This window comes from Cebidichthys violaceus, unplaced genomic scaffold (assembly GCF_023349555.1).
Source record: "Cebidichthys violaceus isolate CVI_PGR_0920_01 unplaced genomic scaffold, fCebVio1.0.p SCAF_6, whole genome shotgun sequence".
In the NCBI taxonomy this organism is placed as follows: domain Eukaryota; kingdom Metazoa; phylum Chordata; class Actinopteri; order Perciformes; family Stichaeidae; genus Cebidichthys; species Cebidichthys violaceus.
Window position 1 is genome coordinate 16732014 of NW_027176816.1, and position 15404 is coordinate 16747417.

Genomic DNA, 15404 nt, shown 5'->3' on the forward strand with positions numbered 1-15404 from the left:
CATTGGCTGTAAAATGGTCTATAAAAGCTGTGTAAATGCTAATTGTCTCCGTGAATGAGTCAGAATTGTATTTGGCAATATTGCATGATTTTTTTGTTGAACCTGGAGGTTGTGTACGTTTTGGGTGAACCATTTTGCATGCGCTTTTCTTGTTAAGTAATGCAAAGTGCCGGCTTCAATATCAGATCACCAGGTTGGATCACCAGGTTATAACATTTTATAAGAAATATCAGCGGAGCTTCATCAGGCACCGATCAACAAATCTGTTAGAGGTGACACTTTTCATAACTGTTTCATAACCATCCATATCTGACTACTGTAGTGGGGACACTCACTTTCTCCAGGCATGTAATCGTGGCTGTCGTGGACGTGGTTTTTGGTGTTCCTGGGGACGAGGGCCACCGTCGCTCCGTCGGGGACCTGCATCGCATAACAACGTTCACACTTCCTGCCTCAAACAGTGTGTTGTGCGCGTGTTTCAGCGCTAGTGTGACTCGCGCTCACCTTGTAGTGTTGCAGTGTATTGAGGCGCTTCCACAAGCCTTGCACTACCGATGTCAGATCCTCATCTGATAAGATCAGGTGACCCGCGACACCTGCACGCCACTCTGGAGGAAAAAAAAGGAAATGTCAAGTAACCTTGCTGCTTTTTGCTTTTTCAAGAATACTGAAAATGGAAACAAACTCACTAGAACTATTAGTGGTGCAACAGATCATAAAGCTCACGGTTCGGATCGTGTCACGGAAATAAAAGATTGTATTTTTATGGATTAATCAAATCATGTCATCAGTAGTTTTATTGATGTATTATAATCTGCTTAGAGCTAGTGTAAACAGCTCATAATTCATCTCTAATATCTATTTATGTTGTCGGGTTAGTCCTTCACACAACTGGATTTAGTTTCTCACCAACACTACATTTTATGAGATCACATGTGAACACATCATTATAATTTACCTTCGTACAATACTCATTTTCACTAAACAGCCTGAACGCATCATAAAGGAATCTTCATTCGTTAGCCGTTAGCGGTGCTGCTAATGTTAATAGTTCTCCTGTCAGTTTCAACACAGATTATTTGTTTACAATGTTGTCCGATGTCCTGATCACATATTTGACTGAATATTGGTGGATAACGATCGTCAGTAAAACTTTATTTTTATACTGTGATGGTTAATGTTAAAGTGTGTCATTAATCCACGGTTCAGCTGCGTATCGAGCCGTGAGGGAGGATCTGTACGGATTACAGATCGACTGTGGTCCGTTACACCACTACTAGTTTTTGTGATCGACTGCTCTGATACTAAAGAGAAGCCTGGTGCTGTGAAATGAACTGGACTTACCGAGGTGTAAGGAGTCAACGTGTGGCCTCTGGGAGAAGGAGGTTCCCTTCCAGGTTTGCTCCAGGAGTTTCTCCTTCACCTGGGTGATGGTGTCACAGTCCAGGACTTTGGCCGGCACCGTCTGCGTGGTGGCGCCTCCGCTGGTGGCTGAGGCCGGCATCGCTACATTTAGGGTCTGGACAGATTAGGAACAGGTTAGTGGTGGAAACATTGGAAATAATATTGGTTTGAGTCAAACTTGGCATCTTAATTTATCAATTTATGTCATTCAAATTTGAATAGTACTAAAAGAAGGCTGACAACTAACCTGCAGGGGACTTTTAGTATTTTTCAACCTGGACTCTATTTTCCCATGTTTTTGTGTAATTTCAGTCCTATTGGTGCAGTATTGAGTCTGAGGACTGCGGCCTCCAGCTGCTAAACGGGCTTCGATATAATCCGTCAATGTACGTCCACTAAAAGTGTTTTATTTCTCTGCAGGGGTCTTTCCATGTTCTCAGACACTTAGAATAACAATATGAGCCTGTCAGTGGCAACAACAAGCACTTTTAATGGACGTACATTGACGTTGAGGAGTTGCCAGATATGATTACATTGCAGCCATACATAGCTGTAGCGTTCTCCTTCCATACTGGACCGATTTCAAACATTTATGTCCCCATTAGTCATTTAGACACCAAAAATATGGGGAAATATCCAGGTTGAAAAATACATGTTTCCCTTTAATTCCATTAAAATTTAGGAAAAGTAGCATGAAAAACAAGGAGGAGTCAGCTGTTTCTTTTGTTATATACAGTACAGTTTCCCTTCATGTCTTTGCCATGACTCTGACATTGTTAACATATTGACCCGGCCTGTGTGAATATCCTTTATATCGTGTCTATGTGTGCTCTGACCAGCGTGTGGTACTCCACGTCCTCTCGCAGCAGCCTGTTGTCGTTCAGCGTGTACTTGGCTTTTCCCGTCACGGCATCCACAGGTCCCTTGTCCACCTGGTGCTTTATTGCTCTGAACAGCATGTAGAACGACTCCCCTGCAGATTCCTGGCCAAGCGTAAAAAGACGGAAGGTCAACAGCGTTTCATTTAGGAGTCGTTCAGTGACCGTCCTGACCGCTGCTGAACCAAATATGCACTTGCTTCAATGGAGAGTTTTTGTGACACATGTTTTAATTGTGACGTGTTTCTACCTGAAAAGATGTGTCATTTGTGTATAAAAAAAAATCTTAACACTATTGAGTGGTGTGGACAACTTTGCAGTACTAAAGTTGTGATTTAGTCAAAAAAAGAAACCGTAAAATAACATGTTGGGGCTGAAGAAGGGGTCTAAAGATAAATAAATGAGGTCCTTATTAACTTAAAAAAGTTATGTTGCGCAAAAGTTATGTTGTTTTTTTTGTTTTTGTTTAAATACAACCTTTATTCACTGATCTCTGGCCAGGTGTTACACATACTAGTGGACATACCCTCAGAAAGGTGAACAGACAGATGGACATCCAGTTCGTCAAAAGCTTCTCAACCACTGATTCCGTTCTGGAAAAGGAAAAAAGTAAGCACACGATTTATGGATGAATGAAGACACCTGGATGATCTGACCACCTGGCTTCGCCCTCACCTCCTGAGCATCAGCTTGGGGTTCTTAGCCACATACTGCTCCACTAGATCGTTGAGCAGTGTCTTCAGGATGTCCGTGAAGTACTCCAGTTTACCGTGCAGGGCTACGGTCAGCAGGGAGGCCACATAGGCCCGGTCCCTTGGGGAGAACGTCCGCTGGACCTCCAGAGTGTGAATAAACTGTGGAGACGACGGGGATAAGAAGATGTGAAGATGAACTTCTACCTGTAACAGCGAGTTATTGGAAAAACTATATTACAGTTTCTATTTATTCTATTGACCCTAATTCTGGCAGAAAGAATGGGAATATCGATGTAAAGACCTTTCCCAATGACAACCTGCTCTTATTTAAAACAACCATTCCCCTGTTGTCTGACCTTGGTGAGAAAGAGTTTGCTGTTGAGCAGATTGGACAGCTGAACCAGCCCTTGCTCCACAGTCTGCCTGCGACTCTCGGGAACGTCCAGATCTCGTCTCAGTGGCGACTCCTGGTGGCCGGGGAAGAAAATGCGCTCGGCGTACGCCCGGTAATCCAGGATGGGGATCCCTGAGCCCACCAAATCACTGGACATGTCCATCATCTCCGTCATCAAGTCTGAAGGAGCAGAGGAAAGGGAATGAGGGCCTCGGTTTGTGTATCTTTCCTGATTTTGGTGAGCTGATGTTATTTCCTATAGGTGAAGAGGATTGTACCTGTGAACTCCTTCTTACAGCAGTCTCTCACACTGGTCTCCAGGTTCTCCAGCTGGATCTGCACCTTCTTGTAGTCCCTCATGGCCTGTTTGCTCTTCCTCCTGACAAACGACAACGATGCAGACAACATTTAGGCTAAAAGATAAAACAGCGCCGTGTTATCAGAAGAGGGAGAAAGAGAAGGATGGAGGGAGAACAAAGCACAAAGGAGGAAGAAGAAGAAGGATAAGAAAGAAGGAAGGGAGAAGAGAGAAGGAAAAAGAAGAATGACAAAAGTAGAAGAAGTTTTTGATGGTCACATTTACACTGTGCCACATATTAGTTTTACGTCACACACACACACGTCGTAGGTGTGGAAGTTCTTCAGCGCTAGTGAAGAAGACATAAAGCTCACAATTTGTCACAACTGCAAGTCCAAAATCGCTTGATCAGACAATTCTCATGTAGTATTTCATCTCCATGCATGCTGCTCAGAGTGATTGAGTTGCACTATGATGAGTTATTGTCAAGCTCTAATCAGTAAAAATGAGTATTAGGTGAAGTTAATTATACCGCTATCATGATGTGTTCACATCTTCACATCCTGAAAATGTAGTTTTTGGCGAGAAACTTGAATAAGTTTTGTTTTTAAGGAGATTTATTTTTTACAGCAATATAAAATAGATATTAAAGAGGGAATTATGAGCTGTTGAACACCCTAACAGTAGCTATAATATATAACTAAAACTACTAATGCCACAAGTTTTTTTTTCTTAAAAACAATAAAAAATGCAATACTTTATTTCCTACTCATTTGAATTGTGTTTTAATGCAAATAATCACTATATTTGACAATAGGAAAGTAAAACAATTACATTTAGAAATGTTGATGGTTTACACTGACTTCCGGAAGATTGACAATTTTTCTTCAGGACAGGGTAGAAAAAAATTCTGGAGCCTTGTTGTTAATTATAGTTCTTATAGAAAAAATGTAATCGGCAGGACAGATTGTGATCTAATCAGATAGCAGTCAATAACACCTAAAGAAAAGCTCGTAGGACTGAAAATCATATTGCAGCTACTGAACATAGCAGCCTATTGAGGACTATAAGGAAAAAGTCTGTCTGCCTACCTGTATATGAGGACTATGATGAGCACAATGAGAGCCACTATGGAGGCCCCCACCCCGACTCCCACCTGAGCCTCCAGAGGAAACGTAGACTGGGCCTGGCTGTCGTACTGCACTCTGCCCAGAGAGAAGTTCAGATTCCCCATTTTCACCTGGAAAACACAATCATAGACCTTTTTATGAAGAAAAAAAAAAAAGAGGTTAAGAGGAACAAGTTTGAATCAAACACTTTATGTATGTATGAAACAGTTCATCACTGCTGTTCCTCTCGGATCCTAATCCTCCTAGCCAGAGTCTAGGTTGACATTGAACTTCTACATCAGTATTAGAATGCTGCGCAGATTCTTTTTTACACGCGTGTTCATTCAGATTAAGATCCGGCTACACTTACATTATTATAACTATTTGTCGACCTATATTTCAGTGGTGGCTGTGTTGATTCCAACTTGTGTAATCCAAATAATCCAATAACTCCAGAGTGTTGTAAAGTCCAAAAGTCAACAGTTTTTGTAAATAAGATAGATGTAATCATTTCCACAATCCACGATATGTTTTAATCTAACAAAATATTCTGCTGTTGGCGTTAAGCCTTTAAAAAAAAAAAATGGGGGGGGGGGGGGGGGGGTTGGTGACTGTTGAGCCCACATCTTCAGAGACCTGGATCCATTGTGGTCCAGGATCAAGATGAACTGGATGACTCAGGACTCTGGTGGACCAGAGGAGGAGCACTCTGTGTTCACATCATGATACTTGGTGCTCAAACACAGTCACAGTTGATGGACAATGTTTTTTTCTCATGTAGAATATTTAATGTGAAGATGTCAGCAATATTATCTGTTCAGAGAATTGTTTTTGTTGCTGCCATTCCTTATGACGCAAATTCAAAAAAATGTACTACAGGAAAGTACTACTGTTTTAGTTTAGTGTGTGTTTGTTGTGTTGAAACTGGGCTACAACTGCGTTTCGTTGTGCATCCCTGTGTTACATACAAACAGTAAATGATCCTTGAATCCTTGAATGTGCAACTTGAATTCCAGGTCCACGGTATCATTTACTCACCGTGAACTCAGGCAGACTGTCCATGCCATCCGGTTTCTTTCCAGCGGTGACGGAGGGCTGCTGAGCTGGCGGCTCACAGTACAGGTGGTTGTGTGTCAGCGTCTTCACGGAGCACACCCCCGCCCCGATCCGAGCCTCCACTTCGTGCTTGTAGATCGCTAGATCCAGGTTCTCTCCCTGGAGCGGGGAGATTTAAAATGAGTGAAACTACAATATTTACAAAGTATATAGGGAATTTAAGTGCTGATAATTATTCCTATTATTACTGCACTGTAGTTATTGGCGCCCACCTCGACGGAGATGATGCTGCCGGGTTTGTGGTGGTACGGTTTGCTGGGATCGTTCTGGTTCAGCAGGTAGAGCTGTGGGTTGGGCTCATAGCTGAAGGCCCCGTTCCCCACGGTGCCAAAGTCAAAATGGAGGCTGTCCAACAGGAAGTGAACTTTGACCCTGGCCCTCCTGGCCTCTGGACCCACCGCTGGAGTCGGACACAGGATGAGGGTGGAGCCATTCACTGTGCAGCGAGTCTCGTACTGAAGGGGAGGAGCAATAAAACAGAAATATGAGCTTTTTAAGTGAAAATGATGTATATGTATGTGTGAATATATATACTGTATATGTACATATATACTTATGTAGAGAAAATGGTTATATTTTCTTCCAGTTCATTTTGACATTTTTTAATACAGATTTTTTTGTCCTAAATTGTACATATGGAAATCTGCATTTATGAAAATGGTTTTGAAAAAAAAAAGTAATAATATAAAAAAAAATCAATTGTAAATTGTGATCATAATTCCCGCTCTCCATTCTCAATTGTATTTATGACTACAACTTTATTTTTTACGCTCATTTGCTGTCCAGGTTTAAATGAAACCTCACAGATGCAGATACTTGGATGATTCATACCTGTTTGACGTGACACAGCGTACCCGCGGGGCAGTCCGCCTCCGGGACGATCCTCCTCCATCTCTTCAGTGGACCCCGATGATCCCGTCCTCCGGTCGGGCTCCCTTCACTCCTCCCTCTGGCGCTCCTCCTCCTCCTGGGAGGGAGAGTATCTGGGGGACTGAGGGTCACCCTCATTTTCGGCTCCTGGACCACATCCAGGTTCTGACCAGAGACCCTGATGATTCGGCCTCCGCTGCAGGGGAGAGTAACGGAAAAGAAGAAAAACATTCCTCGTCTTATTCCTCGTATTTCATGTTCATGACCTCTAGAGGACGATCAGGACAGACGAATACGTTCTGCTTAAAGTAAGACGTTAAAAAGTCACAGTGTCCAGTCCACAAACTTAGGATAAACTATCACGTCAGCATAGCAGTTATGCAATCTAGATTATGTACATGGTCAAGATTGCTTTATTGAGACTGATGAGCACCTGAGGAAGCTTTTGGAGGGAGCAGCCATTGAGATGTTGGGGTTGGGGGTGTAATGATACACTAGACCCTGTAGGTGGCGCTCCGTGCCACCAAACCGCACGGTGATGCCATGCTCTCCTGTTCTGTTGCTGCCTCTGGTCAGACAGCTGATCTGATCCTCCTGGATGTTGAGCCTGAACAGAGAGAGAACTTTTACATTTCTACCCATTTTATTCCAAAGTGAAAGTTTGCCTTTATAACTCTTAATGTTAAAAACTCAAAATAGTCTTAAATCACTGTTGATTGGAGACACTTACACCACGCACGGCACTCCTCCGATCAGGACGCCGACCTCGCTCGGGTGTCCGGTCCTCAGTCTCCGGCCTCTGATGGTGAGAGAGGAGCCCCCCGCCTTGGGCCCCCTTTGTGGGAAGATGCCGCTCAGAATGGGATCCTGGTGATGGAGGGACGAGGAGAAGAAGAAGATGTTTAGGATGAAATGTAAAAGATGCGCAAGAGAGAGAAACAGAAAAAGTACGATCAATAATCCGATACTGAGCTGGTGATTTATCGGGCAGATAAAAGAGACACAGGGGCATTCTGGGAAACCGCTAGAAGGTCGCCTCACAGCCTGCTTAGTACAGCAATTCATTTGCTTGTCACTCGGGCTAATTAATTAAGTCAACCTACAGTCCTTGTGCTGTTATGGTAATGAGGAGACGTGCAGCTGTGACTTCAGTGCATTGCAGTGGTTCACTTACATTTCACACGGCACAGTTCCAAGTGATGCCTGATTAACGAAAGCCATGTGGGAGCTGCTGTTTCCTGAAGGGGAGACTGGTCAATTTTGAGATTTTGGGCTATTTTGCTTCCATAACATGTTATGGAAGCAAAATCACTCTGTGTCTCTTTGTCTTTGTCTCCGGCACAGAGAAGAAAACCCGTTAACTCCAGTGGATGCTGAGAACTCTGGTTGTCTCAAACACAATAAATCCCTCACAAGAGAGGAAACGGCAGCAGTTTATCACAACATGTGACCAACAAGCACTACTCGCACTACTGTTCGTGGAGCAGCCGTCCACCCTCGTCCACTGCAGGTAACGTTAGCGACGCCATACAGAGTGTGAGCATAAGAACGGGCTAATAAATTTAAGATAATTGTTTACTGATAAGAAGTATCAATAAGAGTACTAGTATAACGGTAGCCATCTGTATTTAGGTGATTATTTTACTACTTTGTCTATTTGCGTCTGTAGATTTCTCCTAAATTCAGCAAAAGTTACATTAGATAATGCCTCATTTGCATATTTTGAAGTAACATTTCAGGTATCTAATAGATCGTTTTTTTTAGCCTGTAATGTGTTTAAAATGTCATGCAATGCATGTCATTTTACAAAACATATCTTTAGGCTAAGGCTGTTTTTGTTTTTTTCTCAGACTGATCAATAAATCTCTTCTTCAGCAGCACCTACATACATCACACTTCTCACCTTCATTCCTCTCTATATTCTGAAGGTTTTGACGACGGGTTCATATATCATTCATAGCCTGATTTATAGAATGTTTTATTACTAAAGACATGGTGAAAATGGATTTTTTTTTTAATTAATAGAGCGATACAAAGACAAATAAAAATGAACCTGGCTTTATCAGACTTCTGTTCAGAAAACATAGGCAAATTCCCACACATTTATTAAGATACTCCCTCATTTGCATATTTAAATATCACTTTTCAGAAAACCTGCAATGCAAAGTTACAAAGTTGTATTCGATCACAGTTCACATCACATTTTCCAAATGTTAACTCCCCTCAGTGAGTCTGTTCATGCCCCCCCCCCCCCCATGGATATCAGATATTTGATTTTTTTGCTTTGCTCTCTGATTCGCCATCGAGTTAAACGTCTGAGTTAATCACAGAACTGAGCAGAAAAAGGAGAGAGAGAGAAGGGAGACAAACACTTTTTTAACATAATTTATCCTCCTTTTACATTGAGTCACGTGAGGTTGATACTTTCTGAGCGTTGGGTTTTGATATGAGTTACAACATTTGTATTTTCCCTGAACAAAGTCCCAGAAAGCTGCAGGTCTGCAGAGACCCTCAGCTCCTTTAAATCAAGACTGAAGACTTTTCTGTTTGCTGCTGCCTTTGATTGAACCACATTCAAGGATTTGAATCAATTTCTGCATTTTACTACTGTATTTTATTTCTTAAACTGCACTGCACTGTTTTTAGCTTTTTAGTGTTTTAATGACTGATTTGAATGTTTCTTAATTGTTTTTAAATCTCCTTTCTTTTGCATTATGTTTTGATGCTTTTAATGGTTTTATGTGAAGCACTATGAATTGCCTTGTTGTTGAAATGTGCTATACAAATAAACTTGCCTTGCCTTGAAACAATTAGACTAATAAATAATTTCCAAAACACATTAAATAATTAATTCACAATCACAACATCAATAAATACAGACGCAAATCATGAATAAATAATACAAACGCACCTTGCCATCAAAAATGGACACAGTACACAGTATGAATACAGAATGTAAGTTACATGTAGGGAGTTTTTGAACCAGCTAATAGGCTGCTCTTTCCCGCGCATGTAAGCGTGACTGACTATTGAGGCGTTTACCTGGAAGCTGAAGATCTGAGCGGACAGTCCGACTCCTCCTCCCCTCACTTTGACCGAGGCATGGCCGCTCCTCTCTCCTCCGCTGCCCGTGGTCTCACACACTATCCTGCGGGATCAAGACGTACGATTGTCGCTATTACAACTACAGACGCCGCATCGCTGCTGCATGCCTCCGCCCACCATCACGTCATGGTTTTATCCTATTAGCAGATGCAATCTTGGGTTCAGGCCAAACACATGTTTTGTGGAGTCACAGTGACCTTTGACCTCCAAGCTAGAATCTGCTCCTTCTTGAGTAAAACGACAACTCGCCTCGAGGACACTTCGTATCTGCTGTGGATGACGCTGCAGGGGACCCCGGCCACCGTCACCGAGTTCTGGATGTCTTCGCTTCTCTGGCCGAGGTTGGAGCCCGAAATAGTCACGACCGTCCCTCCCTCCACGGGACCGGATACCGGGTCCAGCTGAAACACAAGAGGACCAGATGTTTGAAACGTACATCCTGATTATTGCCTCAGACAGCATAACAGCGTGACATAAAAATGGTAGTCCAGCAGCGATGGAGTGGATACATTCCAACACAATGATATGATAAAGGCATAAAAGTTGTATTTTTGAAAGAAGCACAGAAGTTCTTTGCCTGCAAGGTCATTTTCCATGTGGTGTAGTAAAGACTGACATGAACTGAACAGGAGCAAAGTAAAGTCAACAGGAGGAGTTCATGTTGAGTTTGAAAATCAGCCCATTTGATCTGCCACACTCAAGAGTTGGTGCAAACGGTCACAGAAAATATTCAGATATGGATAAAAGAGACCATAAAACCAGCCCAGCAGTCAAAACCACACAGCAACTAATACCATATTCTGTCTGAAAATGAACTTGATACATGTTCCCCTTTCTCTCATTGCTACATGCAAGTGATGCAAGTGAGAAAAACGTAAAACCAAGGTTGGATAATTCTGGGGATCCCTTTTCTAAGTCTGATCAAAAAATAGTTTTCTCTCCTCGGCTTATGACTTAAGAACGGGTGTAAAAAAAGCATTCATGTTCTGCTAACGGTAGATTAGCGTTAATTAAAATACTTTTTGAGCCAAAAGAAAGACAACATTGATGTTACATAACTTGCTAATACATACAATATGTGTACTTTGTGTTTAAAGTGCAATTAGGAATTAAAATTTGCCTGGTAGAAAACATGAATGGGTAGTGCTGCAATGTAGCTCTTGTGGCTGCAATGGGTATTACAACAACAAACTTCACCTGACACTTGGACACTTGTTTCACAGATCAGAGTTAGAAAACAGATCACCCGATTTCTTTCTCTTTTTCTCACTTGTCTCTCAAGGCTTCCGTACATTTCTCCTACTGTCCCTCTCAAAGCCAAAAGACACATCTGTAACCTCTCAGCGCCCCTTTGCGTTCCAAAGAAAAAGGCGAATAACACTTACGAAGTGAATGACGGGAGCGGGGCAGGTGTGTTTGACCTCCTCGGCGCAGGAGTCCCGGTACACACAGCGAGAGCCGGCAGCGCCGCCGCACCAGACGCAGCCGTACTTGGGGTCGGCGGTGCGACACCGGCTGCAGTCCGACCGCCCCACTGAACAATTGAACAGAGTCACTGAAATAAAAGAGAGACGGGGAAAGGTCTGTGAGGAAGTGACATTATTTGGCGTAAAACAACACGTCTCGGACACGCCGGCGTAAAACACGCACCATACAGATCCTCGGCGCTGTCGATGAGGAAGTAGTTTTTCCTCCTCACGTTGATGGTGGCCGGGTATTCCTCCATGGAGGCAGAGTAGGCGTACTGAAACCAGAACCAGCATACATACTTGTGACGTGGTGTATGAGTTGATGTTATGCGCGACACGTGCAAACCAGTTGCAGCACATGTCAAGTTATCTGGCTGCGAGAGCTACTGAAACACACTGATGGAGACGCAGAGGTACATGATTTGAGGTTATTGATACGTGTTAAGACAGCGAGGTCTATCAGTTCCTCTCTATTTACAGTTAGTGGTGCCACGGATCATAAAACTCACGGTTCAGATCGGATCACAGATCAGAGTCTCTGATCGGATCAGCACACAAGAAAAAAGAGAGCAAATAGAACTTCTAGAGATTTTTTGCTGCTGATACTAATTGATGATCATTGATGATCCATATTAAGAGATACAGATCATTTTGTTGTTTGATTATATCAGCTGTTCTACAAGGATCCAGACTATTTGTTGTTTTTTTTGCCACCATTCCAAAAATCATTTTAACCACTATGAAGTTTATAAACCATCAAAAATTAAAAATGTTATTCTTTTACTTTGATATTTAAATTTTTTGTGTTTTTTTCATAAAAACACACAATTTAAATGATTAGGAAATAAAAGATTGTATTTTTTCATGGATTAAACAAATCATGTCATTAGTAGTTTTATTGATGTATTATTAGAGTTAGAGTAAACGGCTCATAATTCATCTATAATATCTATTTGTTGTTGTGAAAACATCTCCTTCAAACTACTATGTTTATTTAAGTTTCTCACCAACACTACATTTTATGAGATCACATGTGAACACATGATAACGTTATAATTTACCTTTATCCAATTCTCATTTTCACTGAGCCTGAACGCATCATAATGTAACTGAACAGAACCTTCGTTCGTTAGCCGTTAGCGGTGCTGCTAACGTTACTATACTGTATCTGTCAATTTAAACACAGATTGGTTGTTAACAATGTAACGTTATCAGAGATCAGCGACTAAAAAGCATAAATGATGTCCTGATCACATATTTTAATGAATATTGGAGGATAATGATCGTCAGTAAAACTTCACACTGTGATGATTAACGTCAAACTGTGTCATTAATCCACATGTGTGAGGAACTGTGAGGGGGGATCGTACGATCACGGACCGACAATGATCTGTTACACCACTAATTACAGTCATTATGGGGGGGGGGGGGGGTTTACCCCATCAGATCGGGACTGACAAATGAGGTGTCAATCAAACAGTTCATGAAGGCAAATTCTTGTTTTGTTACAGCTCATGAAAGATGGTACATTTGCCGGCACACTGGGAGAGATGAATGAAATCGTGTGAAATAAACAGAAGAAGATCTGGGTGACAGCATGGGAACAACAGCTAAAAGAAGGTAACCAAGAAAGAAACATCAAACTGCAAAATCACATTTTAAATTCAGGTCTTTGTTAAAAACTTAACCCATCCAAGTATTTATTGTTTGCACGTTGTGATATAAAAGGCCTGTTTCTCAAAACCTATTTTCTCAATCAGCTTATTACTACCATTTAGGTATGTTCAAATTTCAAGTCACAATTTCACATTACAGATGAATGCATTTCTGTTTTTGCCCTCGTTTCTCTCACTGTGATTTAGGGATGCAGCGATATTACGGCATTTAAGATAAGCGTGATATTTAGACATAAAATATTGACATCATGTAAATATTGCACATGATAAATCATATTATAAACACAGTTATGGTTACAGATTCTCTCCTCCCTACGCTCGTATTCTGAGTGTAATTAATTTGCCTTAACAGAGAAAAAACACAATAAAAAAATTAAAGAAATATTTAACTGATAGCATTATTATTATTATTATTATTATAATTATTATTATTTTTAATTCCATTTAGATGTCACAATAATATTATAATATAATATAATCTGACATTGAGACAGCCGTACTGTGATTGTTGATTATTTAGTCATTTATATTTAATGTTGTTGAAGAAATACTTTCAAAGATCTGAATTCAAGTTTTCAGGGGCTTTAAAAAAAACAAGAAGAAAAAAACCACAAGTGTGTCTAAAGCGTGTGGACTAAAGACAAGAACACAGAGATGGATCACTACATTGAGACACGTTCTGACCTGGTGGGGCTGGCAGGTGATAGAGAAGGCTGATGGTTGAGTGGCGTCCGGCTCCACGGAGGCGTCCACCACCACCGACTGATTCTCAACGTCCAGCACACACTCGTAGTCCAAGTTCTCGTCCTAAATGTGCACAACACATACATGGAAGTGAACGGACACACCCTCTCAGTAGGGGCACAGTGACTACTGAAGACTCACTGCAAAAGCTTATGAAGTTGTGTGAAGTCTTTAGATAATAATGCATGTTTTGTTATGGCAGTATGCTTAAAAACTCCTGTGATCTATAGCTTTGAATATGAGCCTTTATATCTCTATACCTTACATTTTTTAATGTTCATTTAATGTCCATCTTCCTTTGTTGTTAAGCACTTTGCGCAGCATTTCTTGTATGAAAGGTCCCATACTAATAAAGTTTGGTATTATTGTATTATTATTGTTTGCTATACAAATTAACTTAATTATTATTATTAAATTATTATTATGTACTATACAAATAAAGTGTATCGTTATAATTATTTTTATTATGTGCTATACAAATAAAGTGTATCGTTATAATTATTTTTATTATGTGCTATACAAATAATGTGTATCGTTATAATTATTTTTATTATGTGCTATTCAAATCAAGTTTATTAGTATTTTATTAGTATATGCTCTACAATTAAGTTTATTATTATTATGTACTATACAAAGTTATTAAGCTATATTATGTGCTATACAAATATAGTTTATTATTATGTTATTATGATGTGCTTCACACATTAAGTTTATTATTATTTTCATTTTCATTATTATTATTATTATTATTATGTGCAATACAAATGTAGTTTATTATTATTATTATTATTATTATGTGCAATACAAATGTAGTTTATTATTATTATTATTATTATTATGTGCTGTGTTATTATAAACTGAAGCTTTTCTTGGACTCACTGCTGGTGAAGCGACGTTAAAGGGACAGTTCAACGTTGTCGCCTAGTTTCTGAGAAGCAGTTTTCATGTCGGAACTATTTTCCTTCAACCCGAGCTCCAGCGTGAAACTGCTCACAACGAGGTCTGTGGATTATCCTGAGTGACGGCGTCACTATTTCTGAAAAAAATCTTTTTCTGGCGCTTTGAGTACAAGACAATAGCCATCGAGTCGCATGTATGTATGAATAACATGCATGACTACAGCTTTAAAAGGTGCACCCAACGATTCTAGTCCAATACACCTTGTTGTCCATCAGTCCGTTGTGAGTGCGCCGTGTTGATACACTGTGAATGGGAAACAAACAGTACTCCAGCCAGGAGAGGGGAAAGGCCGTGGGTGTATAAAGAGAAAGGCAGTGGGAGCGAGAGATGACGGTATATCTGGAGAAGAGGGTATTTGTTTGGGTGGTTGAGTTCAAACATTAACACTCTTTCTCCAGAACGGCTGACCTCACCTTTAATGCCTTACTAAGACAACATAGGAGATGGCTACATTACCTGAAACAGGTTCAGGTGTTGTCCCACCAGAGTGACCTTCCTCTCCACGTTGACAGGGAGAAGAGAGGAATCCTGAACTTTCTCCACACACGGACACTCCTGAAGAAACATTATTAACCATTCCAATGAGAAATATCTACACATAAGGGAAAAAAAGAAAATACAGCTATACTTTATAAACCTTTATCTAGATCCTGCTCAAAGGGATCTCTGTGAACAGGTACATCACT

At 40.8% G+C, this 15404-nt stretch overlaps 1 protein-coding gene across 1 annotated transcript in view; it reads right to left on the reverse strand.

Moving 5' to 3' along the window:
• plxnb1a (plexin b1a) overlaps positions 1–15404 on the reverse strand; it is a 67295-nt gene that overhangs the window by 6714 nt on the left and 45177 nt on the right. The window contains exons 14-33 of the mRNA XM_068733756.1: positions 15175–15273; positions 13699–13821; positions 11520–11613; positions 11255–11424; positions 10119–10270; positions 9807–9912; positions 7495–7631; positions 7198–7371; positions 6726–6960; positions 6107–6349; positions 5817–5993; positions 4761–4909; positions 3650–3750; positions 3334–3551; positions 2958–3136; positions 2809–2875; positions 2241–2387; positions 1345–1519; positions 505–608; positions 336–420 (exon numbers count right to left, since the gene is read on the reverse strand). Of these exons, the coding sequence (XP_068589857.1) occupies positions 336–420; positions 505–608; positions 1345–1519; positions 2241–2387; positions 2809–2875; positions 2958–3136; positions 3334–3551; positions 3650–3750; positions 4761–4909; positions 5817–5993; positions 6107–6349; positions 6726–6960; positions 7198–7371; positions 7495–7631; positions 9807–9912; positions 10119–10270; positions 11255–11424; positions 11520–11613; positions 13699–13821; positions 15175–15273 (2935 nt within the window). The remainder of the gene's footprint in view (positions 1–335; positions 421–504; positions 609–1344; positions 1520–2240; positions 2388–2808; positions 2876–2957; positions 3137–3333; positions 3552–3649; positions 3751–4760; positions 4910–5816; positions 5994–6106; positions 6350–6725; positions 6961–7197; positions 7372–7494; positions 7632–9806; positions 9913–10118; positions 10271–11254; positions 11425–11519; positions 11614–13698; positions 13822–15174; positions 15274–15404) is intronic.